Source organism: Notolepis coatsorum, assembly GCF_963971535.1.
Source record: "Notolepis coatsorum genome assembly, contig: SCAFFOLD_1184, whole genome shotgun sequence".
Lineage (NCBI taxonomy): Eukaryota > Metazoa > Chordata > Actinopteri > Aulopiformes > Paralepididae > Notolepis > Notolepis coatsorum.
The window spans coordinates 1-16351 of record NW_028170913.1 but is presented as its reverse complement, the minus strand read 5'-3'; the positions used below and the strand labels follow the sequence as shown (position 1 = coordinate 16351).

Here is a 16351-nt window from a genome sequence, read left to right as displayed (position 1 = left end):
GTGAAAGGGTTAACCATCCGGTAGTGTGGTAGTGAAAGGGTTAAATGATATAGCTCATAGTTCAATAAAAAGAGTCAATTCAATAATGTAGAACATTGCCACTTTTATTGTTGTTGGGATATCAACACTATGCTTCTGACTGGACAGACATTGATATTGGCCCCTACTGTATATATACTGTATATCACCTCTGTGTCAGTCATCCTTGGCTATACATTACATGGTGTGTTAGCTTGGAGTTTCCCAAAAGCATCTTAAAGCAAATATCTCACTTTGGAAGGAACACTTTAATTTTTCAACATACATAACCAAATTCATTTGACAGTTTGACGTGCAATCGACCTGTATGACTTTACATTTTAAGACGCGATTGGAGTTTGGACGTTTTTCAAGACTGGAATTAGCCTATACCTCGAAGTGCAAACAGGCTGAAGTAGGCTATTTCTTGTAAAGTACAACATTGAAGAACAAACATCAAAAACAACATCTGGGTCAACTAGTGTTGCCTGCAAACCATTTTGGACAAGGACTTCACAAATAAAAGCAAGTGACGTCATTATGGGCGAGTGACATCATTATGGGCGAGTGACATCATTATGGGCGAGTGACGTCATTATGGGCGAGTGACGTCATTATGGGCGAGTGACGTCATTATGGACGAGTGACATCATTATGGGCGAGTGACGTCATTATGGGCGAGTGACGTCATTATGGGCGAGTGACATCATTATGGGCGAGTGACGTCATTATGGACGAGTGACATCATTATGGGCGAGTGACGTCATTATGGGCGAGTGACGTCATTATGGGCGAGTGACGTCATTATGGGCGAGTGACGTCATTATGGACGAGTGACATCATTATGGACACCCATTTGACTGTCCTGGTCATAGACATATAAAGGCTGAATGACTCACCCGCGCTGCTGGCCAATGGAGACCGACGTTTCCACATGGCGGCCATCTTGCCACAGGCAGCACGCCCACTCATAACATGAATGTCTATGGTGCATGTACTATGGAAAGAACCATAGCTTGCTAAACTTTCAACCGATTTTCTAACGGTTTGGTTTGTTAGGAAAGAACCATAGCTTGCTAAACTTTCAACCGATTTTCTAACGGTTTGGTTTGTTATAAACATCAGAGATGTAGTTATCGGGGGGCGGCCGGGTAGCGCAGCGGACTAAGCCTGTGCCTACCCTGAGCCTGTACTGCCTGTGGCAAGATGGCCGCCGGTGAACTACTCTGGAGACTCCGCCTCCCACCATCTAGTTATATATATATCTATGGTTCTGGTAACACTGGGGGAACTAAATATGTCCCACTGTAAAGAGACATGGTGGGACATGAGATATGTTTTTAGTGGTAAAATGTTCTTGGGAAACCCGTAGAATCAGAACATGAAGGCAGAGCTGTTTCACTTTGGGTCTCGTTCCACGTCCAAGTCCTCCTGCGGTCCCTGCACCCCCCACTTCCTGAGGCCGTGAGTACAACTCGTCATGCATGACTCAGAAGTCACAACAGTAGGGGACGTGGTATATTATTAACATCTCACATTTGACAAATCTTTTTACAAATGTGGTTGATTTTGAGCCAATGATTAAAAAAGATTTAATATGGTTTTTCTTTTATAACTTGAAGCATTTGTGTTTGCACTCAAGTTGTCATTTTGGTTATTTTGGTTGAGACAGTAACTCAGAAATCACAACAGTATGGGACGAGGTAAATGAACATCTCAAATTCGATCTCAGCAGTCATGCGACAAGTTTATTTGACGAATGTGGTTGATTTGGAGCCAATAATAAGGATTTCTTTATAACGTGAAGCATTTGTGCTTGGATCAAGTTGTCATTTACAATATATATATATATGACTTGAAGGCACGTTCTGGTAATACTGTCAGGATCAAATCAGCGTGGCCGTGGTCATAAGAATATAAGGGGGGTAAGGTCCATCGTTGTACATTTGTTTTTTGACAATCTACCTTTTTGACCAAAGAAAAAGGTAATCCATAATCACAAAAGGTAAAACATCTCACCTTTTCTGAGCGAAGAAACCCTTGATATCATAACATCAAAACATTAAAGGAAAAACAAAATCTACAGTACATTTGAACAGTATTACACGGTTGAATTTACAAACAAAACAAAACAAAAAAAAGTCCCTTTTGTGATTAACATTGAATAATATATATTTATATACATACTTACTGTACATACATACTTACATTGGTATACAAAGAGTGACATACTTACATTGGTACAAACACACACAACATACAGTACACACACACATACAGAAATAGACAAATATTGATAGTTTAGTTGGTTTACTACATAACCTGAATCAACACTGGTTTAAGACATGATTACAGTGAAAGCATGTAAAAGCGTACAGGCAGAATTCCTGGGTAGAAGATAATCACATCCTGATGGCAGTGAGGTTGTGCTTTGGGCACCATGCTGTGCTGACCCCTCTCTCCACTTTGCATGCCTTACACACACATTAACAATGTTTTGAACCTGTTTCGGTTTCCTAAAACCAGGAGTTATGATGAAAACATATCGATTTCCCACCAAGACCTGGTTTCGGCCCTCGGCAATGGCTGAACATTCTTATGAGCGGAAAAAAACAGTTTGGTTTTCATACCTGGTGAATGTGTGTACACACCCCGACGTTAGAAAACCACTAAACTAAAAATATTTCCTAAAACAACACCCTTATTAAAAAAGTGTGCACGACGCCTAGGAAATCATTACTGCGAACGACTTCCGTTGTGCGTAATACCACAATGGTTAGATCCCCGACATTCTAAAGACCGGCTAACACAGAATCACAAGTCCCTCAGCAACGACCCGAGAGCAGGTTGTGATGGAGCTCCAATAGCTGCCGCTAAAGCCTCAGCAATAGCCAAACTGGGAGGCTGTGGTGGTGTCAAGCCACTGTATAATTCAATAGTCAATTCATAGGAATTTAAACAAATAAAATAATAATAATAATAATAATAATAGGCCTACATGAAAATGTAATATTCTGCACCGGACCTTATGAGCATTGTTCAGAAAATCAATTGGATAAGTGGAAAATGTTCATTCTCAATGTTCTCTTGATAGCCTGCGCTCGTTATGAACATGTGGAATGTTAAAATGAGGAGGAAACTCCCTACTTCCTGAATTAAACAGTACATTGTGAACACAACCCACGTTAGAGGAAGATTCTCGAGACGGAAGCGTGTGATTAGCGTTTTCCGTGACTTCATATCACCGCTGGGCTGCCTTCACATCACACAAGCCGTGACTTCATATCACCGCTGGGCTGCCTTCACATCACACAAGGCTGTTTAAAACAGGACACAGGGACCTGTGACGACGTGAGGTTACGTTTGATCGAAGGCCTTCGTGAACCAGACCGTGGCTAAATTCAATCATCGCTTTACTCCGTTCGAGATGCAAGATGGGGTGAGGTCTGCACCTTCGGTTGGTCCAGTTTGTTCTCAATCGATCCATCAATAGTGATTAAATATGTGTCAGACTTAAAACTGCAAAAAGACCAAGGATCCTTCAGAGCCCTGGGGGGGGACGGGGGGGGGGGACGACCTCTTGCAGGTGGCTTGAAAGCAACTAAATCCCGGGTTAAGTGCTGCCCAAACGCTGGGAAACATCTGCAGGCGAACATCGTATAGTCCTAGTAGACTATTTACGGTATATTGTTAAACAATTATATGGTGCAACTGCGTTTGTAGACCACAGACACAGGCAGGCTTCCAGGCCACCCATCACCCCACACACGGTACCAGAGATACACACGGTACCAGAGATACACACGGTACCAGAGATACAGGCAGGCTTCCAGGCCACCCATCACCCCACACACGGTACCGTGTAGAGATACATGTAGAGATACACACGGTACCAGAGATACACACGGTACCGTGTAGAGATACATGTAGAGATACACACGGTACCAGAGACCTGAGTAGGATGAGGGAATGTAGTGAAAGAGAGAGAGAGAGGGTGGATATTGGGTGAAATTGAGGTACACAGGAGAAGGAAGAGAGGAAAGGGTATTTAGTAGGGATGTTCATATTGGCTTTTTTACCGATATCCGATATACCGATATTGTCCAAGGGTTAGGGTTAGGGTTAGCTCTTAATTTCCGATACCGAATATCAACCGATATCGATATATGCGGGGTTTCCCCCCCCCAAAGAAAACGGAATAATTTCAGGTAATTAACATTACATATCTCTTGTCTTGGAATTGACACAACATTATGCATACTTTTCACATTAAATAAAATAAGAATTTATTATAAAAAATATTTAACCGATACCGATCATTTCCGATATTACATTTTAATGCCAATATCGGCGATAATATCGGACATCCCTAGTCTTAACTATCTGAGATCCTTCATGGGTTGAAGTAGGACAGTGAGTTTCCCAGACGTATTTCAGTGACAAGATCATGTATGTTAAAGACAATGGAGCGGCTGAGCCCTAGAAGCATCGTTGGTTGCCTGGTTTCTTAAACTGTGGGTGGGTCCCGTATGACCAGAATTTAATATGTTATTATTTCATGTGCTTGGGTTCCAGGATTTCTCGGATCTCAGGCTCAAAAAGCTCAGCTTTCAATATTGATCATTCAGTACCACCGACAAAGAGCCATACAAGTCACCTCCTGGTTTGGGAATAGCACTGCAAAAGACCGAAGCAGACTACAAAGAGTGACACGTGCAGCCGAACGCACAATTGGAGGGGGGCTCCCCACCCTCCAGAACATTTACTACAAGCGTTGCAAGGGCAAGGCTAAGAGAATCATTAAAGACTCCAGTCACCCGAACAACTGCCTCTTTGAACTGCTGCGGTCAGGCAAGCGATACCGGAGTCTCAAGGCGAGCACAGAAAGACTCAGAAGTAGCTTCTATCCCCAGGCCATCAGGCTGCTAAACGAACAATGAATGAACACTACACAACAACAACCACCAAACGCACATAGCACACACATCCACACGCACACACTCACTTTAAACAAACACACTGTAGCACCCACTCCACACACTTTATAGCACACACCCACTTTAAACAAACACACTGTAGCACCCACTCCCCACACTTTATATTTATGGACGAAGGATTGCACTACAACTCGTACACCTTACTGTAAATTGTACCTAAAATTGTACCTCATCCCATTTCTGCTTTGCACTAGATAGTACTGTACATTAGTACACTGCATAGTATTGTGTATTGTATATTATATGGTAACTCAGAACATTGTACATATGTCTATACCGAACACTGTGACCTCATTCTCTTCTTCTAAATTCATGCTATATTATGTTATTATGTTATTTGATACTATCTTGTCTAGCACAGTCTCTGGAGCGTAACAGTAAGAAGCATTTTGTATGAAAGTATTCTGTACTTCTGTATGACAACTATTAAAGAACTTGAACTTGAACTTGAAGTCTGTTTGGCGCTTTTTTCAGAGGAGTTATCGTTTTCTAAAGATGGCATTGTAAGTGAATTTCCCCCTGAATTTCCCCAAGTGGATAAATAAAGGAATATCTTATCTTATCTTAAGTTAGAGTGTTGTGTTCATTCATAGTTAACACTTTGATTGCCCAACTCGAGTTTTCTCGGGTTTCCCCCCCGCGGGTTGAAAGCCCATCACGAGAATATTCGTTTTTTTTTTATATTAGCGATCTGAATTCATATTTCATCAACCGAGTCTACCGTTGGAAATTCAGCCACCCCAGGCGCTCAGATGTGAAAAAAACGCCCCTATCGTCTCCCAGATGGAAATTCACCCTTTTGGATTGAACTCAATGAAAATTAATGAGAAAAAAAATCCCGGACTCCACATTTTACTTCTCACTCACGCAGCCGGGGTCGATCAGCTTCACTCTGGAGCCTCATAGCAGCGGGATTATGTGTTTTTACAGTATACGCGGTGGATCAATAAAAGGATCGATTTTTTCGAATGGCGATCAGGAATTGGAATAATCCATTTGGATACCATCTGATCTCAGGTAAGGAATCTATGTTACCAGTCTTAGGATAATCAGACTCGTTTTCACGGATATATAAGCGTTTCCCCTATGTGTCCCCAGGCTGTTTGACTGTGCGAGCGGTCAGGAACTAGGAGAATCGATGTTCAGCGCACGGCACGAGCGTGTATGCGTACACATATACTATCGATAATCTAGCGTTTATTTGAAAACGATTCATAAATAGGCAGAAAAATTACAACGTTCTAGAATATTCCAGTAAAGGGCGATTATCATAGAATGTCTTCTTTTTTCCATGATTTTTTTTTCAAAATGCTAGAAAACGGAAATGAACCGATAAAAAAACAATCCGCTTTGACAATGTTGACTGGAAAATGAGTCTTTGATAAGCGACGGGGCAGATATTAGACACATAGCCATAATTTAAAACATAGATTAGGCGATATTAACGCTAACATTGAAGTGGTGCTGGGCATTCAAGGGGGTAAAAAGGAATTAAGCTTGGGCTCTGAAAGTGTTAAAGGCAGTAGAGGCTGAGTACTTTATTATCTAAAGATGGTAAGTTAGAGTGTTGTGTTCATTCATAGTTAAAGACAGTAGAGGCTGAGTACTTTATTATCTAAAGATGGTAAGTTAGAGTGCTGTGTTCATTCATAGTTAAAGGCAGTAGAGGCTGAGTACTTTATTATCTAAAGATGGTAAGTTAGAGTGTTGTGTTCATTCATAGTTAAAGGCAGTAGAGGCTGAGTACTTTATTATCTAAAGATGGTAAGTTAGAGTGTTGTGTTCATTCATAGTTAAAGGCAGTAGAGGCTGAGTACTTTATTATCTAAAGATGGTAAGTTAGAGTGTTGTGTTCATTCATAGTTAAAGACAGTAGAGGCTGAGTACTTTATTATCTAAAGATGGTAAGTTAGAGTGCTGTGTTCATTCATAGTTAAAGGCAGTAGAGGCTGAGTACTTTATTATCTAAAGATGGTAAGTTAGAGTGTTGTGTTCATTCATAGTTAAAGGCAGTAGAGGCTGAGTACTTTATTATCTAAAGATGGTAAGTTAGAGTGTTGTGTTCATTCATAGTTAAAGGCAGTAGAGGCTGAGTACTTTATTATCTAAAGATGGTAAGTTAGAGTGTTGTGTTCATTCATAGTTAAAGGCAGTAGAGGCTGAGTACTTTATTATCTAAAGATGGTAAGTTAGAGTGCTGTGTTCATTCATAGTTAAAGACAGTAGAGGCTGAGTACTTTATTATCTAAAGATGGTAAGTTAGAGTGCTGTGTTCATTCATAGTTAAAGGCAGTAGAGGCTGAGTACTTTATTATCTAAAGATGGTAAGTTAGAGTGTTGTGTTCATTCATAGTTAAAGGCAGTAGAGGCTGAGTACTTTATTAGCTAAAGATGGTAAGTTAGTGTTGTGTTCATTCATAGTTAAAGACAGTAGAGGCTGAGTACTTTATTATCTAAAGATGGTAAGTTAGAGTGCTGTGTTCATTCATAGTTAAAGGCAGTAGAGGCTGAGTACTTTATTATCTAAAGATGGTAAGTTAGAGTGCTGTGTTCATTCATAGTTAAAGACAGTAGAGGCTGAGTACTTTATTATCTAAAGATGGTAAGTTAGAGTGTTGTGTTCATTCATAGTTAAAGGCAGTAGAGGCTGAGTACTTTATTATCTAAAGATGGTAAGTTAGAGTGCTGTGTTCATTCATAGTTAAAGGCAGTAGAGGCTGAGTACTTTATTATCTAAAGATGGTAAGTTAGAGTGTTGTGTTCATTCATAGTTAAAGGCAGTAGAGGCTGAGTACTTTATTATCTAAAGATGGTAAGTTAGAGTGTTGTGTTCATTCATAGTTAAAGGCAGTAGAGGCTGAGTACTTTATTATCTAAAGATGGTAAGTTAGAGTGCTGTGTTCATTCATAGTTAAAGGCAGTAGAGGCTGAGTACTTTATTATCTAAAGATGGTAAGTTATAGTGCTGTGTTCATTCATAGTTAAAGGCAGTAGAGGCTGAGTACTTTATTATCTAAAGATGGTAAGTTAGAGTGCTGTGTTCATTCATAGTTAAAGGCAGTAGAGGCTGAGTACTTTATTATCTAAAGATGGTAAGTTAGAGTGCTGTGTTCATTCATAGTTAAAGGCAGTAGAGGCTGAGTACTTTATTATCTAAAGATGGTAAGTTAGAGTGCTGTGTTCATTCATAGTTAAAGGCAGTAGAGGCTGAGTACTTTATTATCTAAAGATGGTAAGTTAGAGTGTTGTGTTCATTCATAGTTAAAGGCAGTAGAGGCTGAGTACTTTATTATCTAAAGATGGTAAGTTAGAGTGTTGTGTTCATTCATAGTTAAAGGCAGTAGAGGCTGAGTACTTTATTATCTAAAGATGGTAAGTTAGAGTGTTGTGTTCATTCATAGTTAAAGACAGTAGAGGTTGAGTACTTTATTATCTAAAGATGGTGAGTTAGAGTGTTGTGTTCATTCATAGTTAAAGACAGTAGAGGTTGAGTACTTTATTATCTAAAGATGGTAAGTTAGAGTGTTGTGTTCATTCATAGTTAAAGACAGTAGAGGTTGAGTACTTTATTATCTAAAGATGGTAAGTTAGAGTGCTGTGTTCATTCATAGTTAAAGGCAGTAGAGGCTGAGTACTTTATTATCTAAAGATGGTAAGTTAGAGTGTTGTGTTCATTCATAGTTAAAGACAGTAGAGGCTGAGTACTTTATTATCTAAAGATGGTAAGTTAGAGTGTTGTGTTCATTCATAGTTAAAGACAGTAGAGGCTGAGTACTTTATTATCTAAAGATGGTAAGTTAGAGTGTTGTGTTCATTCATAGTTAAAGACAGTAGAGGCTGAGTACTTTATTATCTAAAGATGGTAAGTTAGAGTGTTGTGTTCATTCATAGTTAAAGGCAGTAGAGGCTGAGTACTTTATTATCTAAAGATGGTAAGTTAGAGTGTTGTGTTCATTCATAGTTAAAGGCAGTAGAGGCTGAGTACTTTATTATCTAAAGATGGTAAGTTAGAGTGTTGTGTTCATTCATAGTTAAAGGCAGTAGAGGCTGAGTACTTTATTATCTAAAGATGGTAAGTTAGAGTGTTGTGTTCATTCATAGTTAAAGACAGTAGAGGCTGAGTACTTTATTATCTAAAGATGGTAAGTTAGAGTGTTGTGTTCATTCATAGTTAAAGGCAGTAGAGGCTGAGTACTTTATTATCTAAAGATGGTAAGTTAGAGTGTTGTGTTCATTCATAGTTAAAGGCAGTAGAGGCTGAGTACTTTATTATCTAAAGATGGTAAGTTAGAGTGCTGTGTTCATTCATAGTTAAAGACAGTAGAGGCTGAGTACTTTATTATCTAAAGATGGTAAGTTAGAGTGCTGTGTTCATTCATAGTTAAAGACAGTAGAGGCTGAGTACTTTATTATCTAAAGATGGTAAGTTAGAGTGTTGTGTTCATTCATAGTTAAAGGCAGTAGAGGCTGAGTACTTTATTATCTAAAGATGGTAAGTTAGAGTGTTGTGTTCATTCATAGTTAAAGGCAGTAGAGGCTGAGTACTTTATTATCTAAAGATGGTAAGTTAGAGTGTTGTGTTCATTCATAGTTAAAGGCAGTAGAGGCTGAGTACTTTATTATCTAAAGATGGTAAGTTAGAGTGCTGTGTTCATTCATAGTTAAAGGCAGTAGAGGCTGAGTACTTTATTATCTAAAGATGGTAAGTTAGAGTGTTGTGTTCATTGATAGTTAAAGGCAGTAGAGGCTGAGTACTTTATTATCTAAAGATGGTAAGTTAGAGTGCTGTGTTCATTCATAGTTAAAGGCAGTAGAGGCTGAGTACTTTCTGTGTCGCAATGCGATTTGGATTGATTTCAAAACAGCAAAAACTGACTCATGGTTCTTCAGTGCAAGGGTTCAATTGCAAACAGGCCAAATGACTGAAAGTATAACCCTACAGTAGATACAGTATGAATTACTGTACCTACGTCGAATTAGCTGTTTGTAAATGGACTCCATTTACATGTGTTAAAAGTGGAATTTTAGACACCGTTTTGAAAACAACAGTGGGTGAATGAAAGTGGGTGCAGGTCCCCAGCGTGTGGCCGTGTTGTTCGGTGACCACTTATATGGTGACCATTATATACATCAAATAATAACATCTTCCACAAAAGTAAAACACTGTGCTGCATGAAACCTTGCTCTGTGGTCTTAGTTTTCCAGGACGTCCTACTACAGTGTCTGTTCAGAGCTCTCACCCGTGACGGGTGTGTCATCATATCATATAAACAGGGCACTAAATCGTATCGAAAAGTTGGCGTCCAAAGTTACTGGTCCTGTTTTTTTCTTTTCTAAGCATTTTGTAAGACGTTGCAACACAAACAAAGAAAGGCCCAATAAAACACTGTTAGCTGGCAGGTTAGGAGCTGAAACAAAGGGTTCTCCATTATCTATATTAATATACTACATTATCAGTCTGTATGGTGGCAGGCAGGGTAGGAGCTGAAACAAAGGGTTCTACATTATCTATATTAATATACTACATTATCAGTCTGTATGGTGGCAGGGTAGGAGCTGAAACAAAGGGTTCTACATTATCTATATTAATATACTACATTATCAGTCTGTATGGTGGCAGGGTAGGAGCTGAAACAAAGGGTTCTACATTATCTATATTAATATACTACATTATCAGTCTGTATGGTGGCAGGGTAGGAGCTGAAACAAAGGGCACTACATTATCAGTCTGTATGGTGGCAGGGTAGGAGCTGAAACAAAGGGCACTACATTATCAGTCTGTATGGTGGCAGGCAGGGTAGGAGCTGAAACAAAGGGCACTACGTTATCAGTCTGTATGGTGGCAGGCAGGGTAGGAGCTGAAACAAAGGGCACTACATTATCAGTCTGTATGGTGGCAGGCAGGGTAGGAGCTGAAACAAAGGGCACTACATTATCAGTCTGTATGGTGGCAGGCAGGGTAGGAGCTGAAACAAAGGGCACTACATTATCAGTCTGTATGGTGGCAGGCAGGGTAGGAGCTGAAACAAAGGGCACTACATTATCAGTCTGTATGGTGGCAGGCAGGGTAGGAGCTGAAACAAAGGGCACTACATTATCAGTCTGTATGGTGGCCTGCAAAATCTCGTTTTGGGTCAAAAAGAGAAATTAACTTGAAATTGAGATTGAAATGTAAAAAAACAATATTTAAAAAAAAATACAAATAAAAAAGTAAAACCAGGGCCGGTCAGAGAGGAATAGAGCGGGAGGATGGGTTCTACTGGCTTTTATCCTTCACTTCACAGACTACTCCTTAAATAGTTCATAGCAGTGTTGCCACCGACAATGACGACACCTTTTTAATAAAAATAGAAAAAACAATGAAAATGAAAAATAAAATCAAACAAAAATACTAAACAACCAATCCAGAGTCCACGTTGACGAGACCCCTCCCCACTTATCCGTCTGTCGGCGGATAATATCATTTGTCTTTTTCTTCTTCAATTGTTCTTCATAGTCACCATCCCCTCGTCTTCATCGAGATCACCCTCCTCATCGTCAGCCCCGGTCCGTCTCTCGGTCCGTCCTCCTGTAGTAAGTCACTTTAAGTCCGTCTCGACATCCCCCCCCCCCCCCCTCTCTCAAGTGTCTCCACTTCCCGGTGTCACGACCTCTGACCTCTCCACCTGCCACACCCTTCAGTCCACATCTCATCGGCACAGAGATTAACCCCAGAGCGTGGTGATTAACCCCCGCCGCGCCCCGCCGCGCGCCCTACACCACCGAGTGCTGGTTGTTCTGCTGGTGTTTCGGGTGCTGGTTCTGGTGGTGGACGCCTCCGCCAGCCAGCACCGTGTGGTTGACCGACGACGCCGAGCGGTCGGACCCCTCCGCCACTGTGCCGTTGACGTTCTCCTGGCGCTGGCAGCAGAGGATCTGCCGGAAGGTGGCGCTCATCTCCTTGTCGCGGTACGAGTAGATGATGGGGTTCATGGCCGAGTTGAACTCCGCCAGCAGCAGGAAGAACTTCTCGTAGGTCAGCACGTTGCAGTTCACACAGAAGACGTCCAGGAGGAGGATGACGAGGCCCGGGGTCCAGCACACGATGAAGGCACCTGCGAGGGGGGGGCAGAGAGAGAGAGAGGTTAGGAGGAGAGGAGGAGGGGGGTCCAGCACACGATGAAGGCACCTGCGAGGGGGGGCAGAGAGAGAGAGAGGTTAGGAGGAGAGGAGGAGGGGGGGGATGACGAGGCCTGGGGTCCAGCACACGATGAAGGCACCTGCGAGGGGGGGCAGAGAGAGAGAGAGGTTAGGAGGAGAGGAGGAGGGGGAGGATGACGAGGCCGGGGTCCAGCACACGATGAAGGCACCTGCGAGGGGGGGCAGAGAGAGAGAGAGGTTAGGAGGAGAGGAGGAGGGGGAGGATGACGAGGCCCGGGGTCCAGCACACGATGAAGGCACCTGCGAGGGGGGGGGGGGGGGGGGGGCAGAGGTTAGGAGGAGAGGAGGAGGGGGAGGATGACGAGGCCGCGGGTCCAGCACACGATGAAGGCACCTGCGAGGGGGGGGGGGGGGGGGGGCAGAGGAGAGAGAGAGGTTAGGAGGAGAGGAGGAGGGGGGGGATGACGAGGCCGGGGTCCAGCACACGATGAAGGCACCTGCGAGGGGGGGGGGGCAGAGGAGAGAGAGAGGTTAGGAGGAGAGGAGGAGGGGGGTCCAGCACACGATGAAGGCACCTGCGAGGGGGGGGGGGCAGAGGAGAGAGAGAGGTTAGGAGGAGAGGAGGAGGGGGGTCCAGCACACGATGAAGGCACCTGCGAGGGGGGGGGGGCAGAGGAGAGAGAGAGGTTAGGAGGAGAGGAGGAGGGGGGGGATGACGAGGCCGGGGTCCAGCACACGATGAAGGCACCTGCGAGGGGGGGGGGGGGGGGGGCAGAGGTTAGGAGGAGAGGAGGAGGGGGGTCCAGCACACGATGAAGGCACCTGCGAGGGGGGGGGGGGTGGGGGGGGGGGGGGCAGAGAGAGAGAGAGGTTAGGAGGAGAGGAGGAGGGGGAGGATGACGAGGCCCGGGGTCCAGCACACGATGAAGGCACCTGCGGAGGGGGGGGGGGGCAGAGGAGAGAGAGAGGTTAGGAGGAGAGGAGGAGGAGGAGAGGAAGAGGGGGAGGATGAGGCTAAAGCAGGGGTGGCCAACCAGTCAGAGACTAAGAGCCACAAAAAAATGACTGTGGTACCACAAAGAGCCACACCATATACCAGCGTTTCTCAACCTTTTTTTCAGTCACGGCACCCTTCATGTGTTTATAGGTCTCACCCTCTGGCCTCTGAAGTTGCTAATGTCTTTTTGATTTGGGCCTCACAGGGTTAAAAGTACCCTGTGAGACCCACGGTTGCAAAATTACAAAATCACTTTTAGCCATTTAAAAAAATAATGTTTATTTAAAAAATGTTAAAGGGGAACTATTAACTATTATACTACTATTTACTATTTCTTTCACTATTTGGGCACTTTTACACAATTCCTGTGAGTCTATGGAACACCTAGGTTTTTTTTTTTTTTTAAATGCATTGTTTTGTATTTCTAATCAAGTACTAAAAACCGCATTTTTCTACCTCAAGATCTTAAGCCGTTTTGAGGCTGGGCTCCAACCACTGTGTGGCCTGGTGCCAACTGCCACATCAACTGCCACATTATTATGCAGCTGAGAAATCTCTGACATCACAGATATGCACATTTTCAGATGATTCAGTTCAGTGAGGGTGAATATTGTGAGAGGAGAATTGGAAGAATTCGCCAATATGAGAATTAGAGACATATATCCTATTAATATAAGTCCACATAGCTAAGAAACAATGGTAAACACTGAAAAAAGCAATTTATAAGATAGTTCCCCTTTAAGCACATGTATAGTCAATTGGTCCTGTTGTTCAGCCTCACAATGCTATTTGATAGTAAATGTGTTTATATGTCCCACCCTCTGGCCTCTGAAGTTGCTAATTTCTTTTTAATTTGGGCCTCACAGGGTTAACCTCTTAAGCCCGAGATATACAGTAAAAGTGTATATTTTCAGCATTATGTTTGTTTACCAATTATTTTAACTGTTATTAGTGAAATATAAGATTATAGAAATCTCAGGGCATTGAGTCGGAAACCGGCGCATATTGACAGGAGGAAGTGGCACAGCCAAAAGTGAGTGTAGTCTTTTGAAGGAAGAGACTCAGGGCTTTCGAATTTCGAAAAACTACCCTACCCAGCTCACACCAGCCCCTGTCAATCATCTGACTTCTGGATTTACTTTTTAATTTCTCTTATTTTTTGGGATTATCTCCCACAAACCTGAACGTTATTGCCATAAAACAGAACGCAGTTCGTTTCTCTACCTTTCTGTGAACGTCTTGCAAAAAACGGTGTTGCAATACGATGAAAAATGGTGGAGAAATTTACATTATAAAAAAGATGGCAGAATTCAGTACTGTATCTACAAAACCTTCTGTTTAATCATCTTCCCTTTATTCATTTGCTTAGATTTTTCAGGTCTGGTCAATTTTAGCATGGTGTTATTTACAGTCAAAGATATTTTTTTTTTAAATAGAATTGATATTCTCCTTTGGTTCATTACAATTTACTCAAGCCTAGTAACAGACACACTATTTCTGACACTGATCCATATGTCCCTAGATTCAGATACCAAGAACATGCAATGGACCATTTAAAAAAAAATTGTAAATGTTTATTCTACGTCCTTATGGAATGAGTGACATAAAAAAAAAAGGTTAAAAAAAAAAAAAGGTAAAAAAAAAGAAAAAAAATATTTTTTTTAAATTTTTTTTATGGATGGAAGAGCCGCACATTGACGGGCAAAGAGCCGCATGCGGCTCGCGAGCCGCGGGTTGGCCACCCCTGGGCTAAAGAAACACATCTGGAGGGAGAGAAGCGAGGAGAGAAGAGAGGTTTTGATTTGATTTGATTTGGTTTATTAGACGATTGTGACAAATACACATCAAAGATAAAAACACAATACAGTCAGAGACTTGTTTCCACTGTGCTCCTTGGTCTGGCACCAACATGACATACAGTATAAAATAAATACAGCTACCCGAGGTTAAATACAGTATATACTGGAACATTTTCTAAAAGCCCGATGTTGACCTCTTTCTTAAAAAGATAGCGACTACTGATGCTCTTAACCCTTTCACTACCACACTACCATAGGGTTAACCCTTTCACTGCGACACTACAGAAGGTTAACCCTTTCACTGCCACACTACAGACGGTTAACCCTTGGCGTTCGACACACCTCCACACACGTGGGATGAGAGAAGGAGAACTGGGGAGAAGATAACCAGAGACACGGCCTCTGACAGCTTTAAGTGCCACAAGACGAGTGGCGTGACGAGAGGGGTGAGCGTCTGGAGGCCACCAGCGGCGCATCCTCACCGATAATCGCTTGAGCGGGATAAGAGGAGGATGACATTGTTGTTTCAGGACCGAGAGGACAAACTATGCCTAAACGTGTGAATTAGCTTAGCGTCATTCACTGGAAGTAGGTGTGCCAGTGTAGCCTAGTTCCCAACAGTCAGGAAATACACTCCAAATACAACTCCTGTAAACAGGGGCTTTTGAGGTGATGAAATCACTGCGCCCAGGCAGTAGTGGTTCGGCAAGAAATAGTTCTGAGTATATATCTGCTTAGAATTTATTTCTCCACGTGGTAAATACACAGGTCACAACATGTTTACGCATGCACAGAGAAGAAAAGGGTCTGTGTCTGCTTGTCTAACTCCAGGGTAGATGGCAAATAAGCTAATTTCCCAAAAGTTTGGCGTGTTCCTTTAACACACAGGCGCACACGACCACACCAGATCTATGACACCGGGCCGCTGGAACAGGCTTTGCTTGCGTGCCGCCCAACGTCTCGGAATACAATCCTCGACCGTTTGTAACTTTCCGCGAGGTGGTGAGTGAAGCACATTAGCCGCAGAATTGGCTTTGAGTGTTTTACGGCCGGCGTCTCTCCTCGGCCCTGAGAGCGTTCTATATCCCCCGCCTTGTCTTCCCTCTCTGTCTCTCCTCGGCCCTGAGAGCGTTCTATATCCCCCGCCTTGTCTTCCTCTCTGTCTCTCCTCGGCCCTGAGAGCGTTATATATCCCCCGCCTTGTCTTCCCTCTCTGTCTCCCTTGACCCTGAGAGCGTTATATATCCCCCGCCTTGTCTTCCCTCTCTGTCTCTCCTTGACCCTGAGAGCGTTCTATATCCCCCGCCTTGTCTTCCGTCTCTGTCCGGCCTGAGAGCGTATATATCCCCCGCCTTGTCCAGCGTCTCTGTCCATCGTGGTCCTTGACCTCGATGCACTCC

General features: G+C 42.8%; 1 protein-coding gene across 1 annotated transcript; it reads right to left on the bottom strand.

Moving 5' to 3' along the window:
* Nucleotides 1-11663: 11663 nt before the first annotated feature.
* Nucleotides 11664-12109, bottom strand: LOC311248375 (lysophosphatidic acid receptor 1-B-like; the record flags this gene model as incomplete). The annotated part of the gene is made up of 1 exon (XM_084339266.1): nucleotides 11664-12109. A coding segment is annotated over one exon (341 nt), but the record flags the coding sequence as incomplete, so codon positions are not given.
* Nucleotides 12110-16351: the final 4242 nt, after the last annotated feature.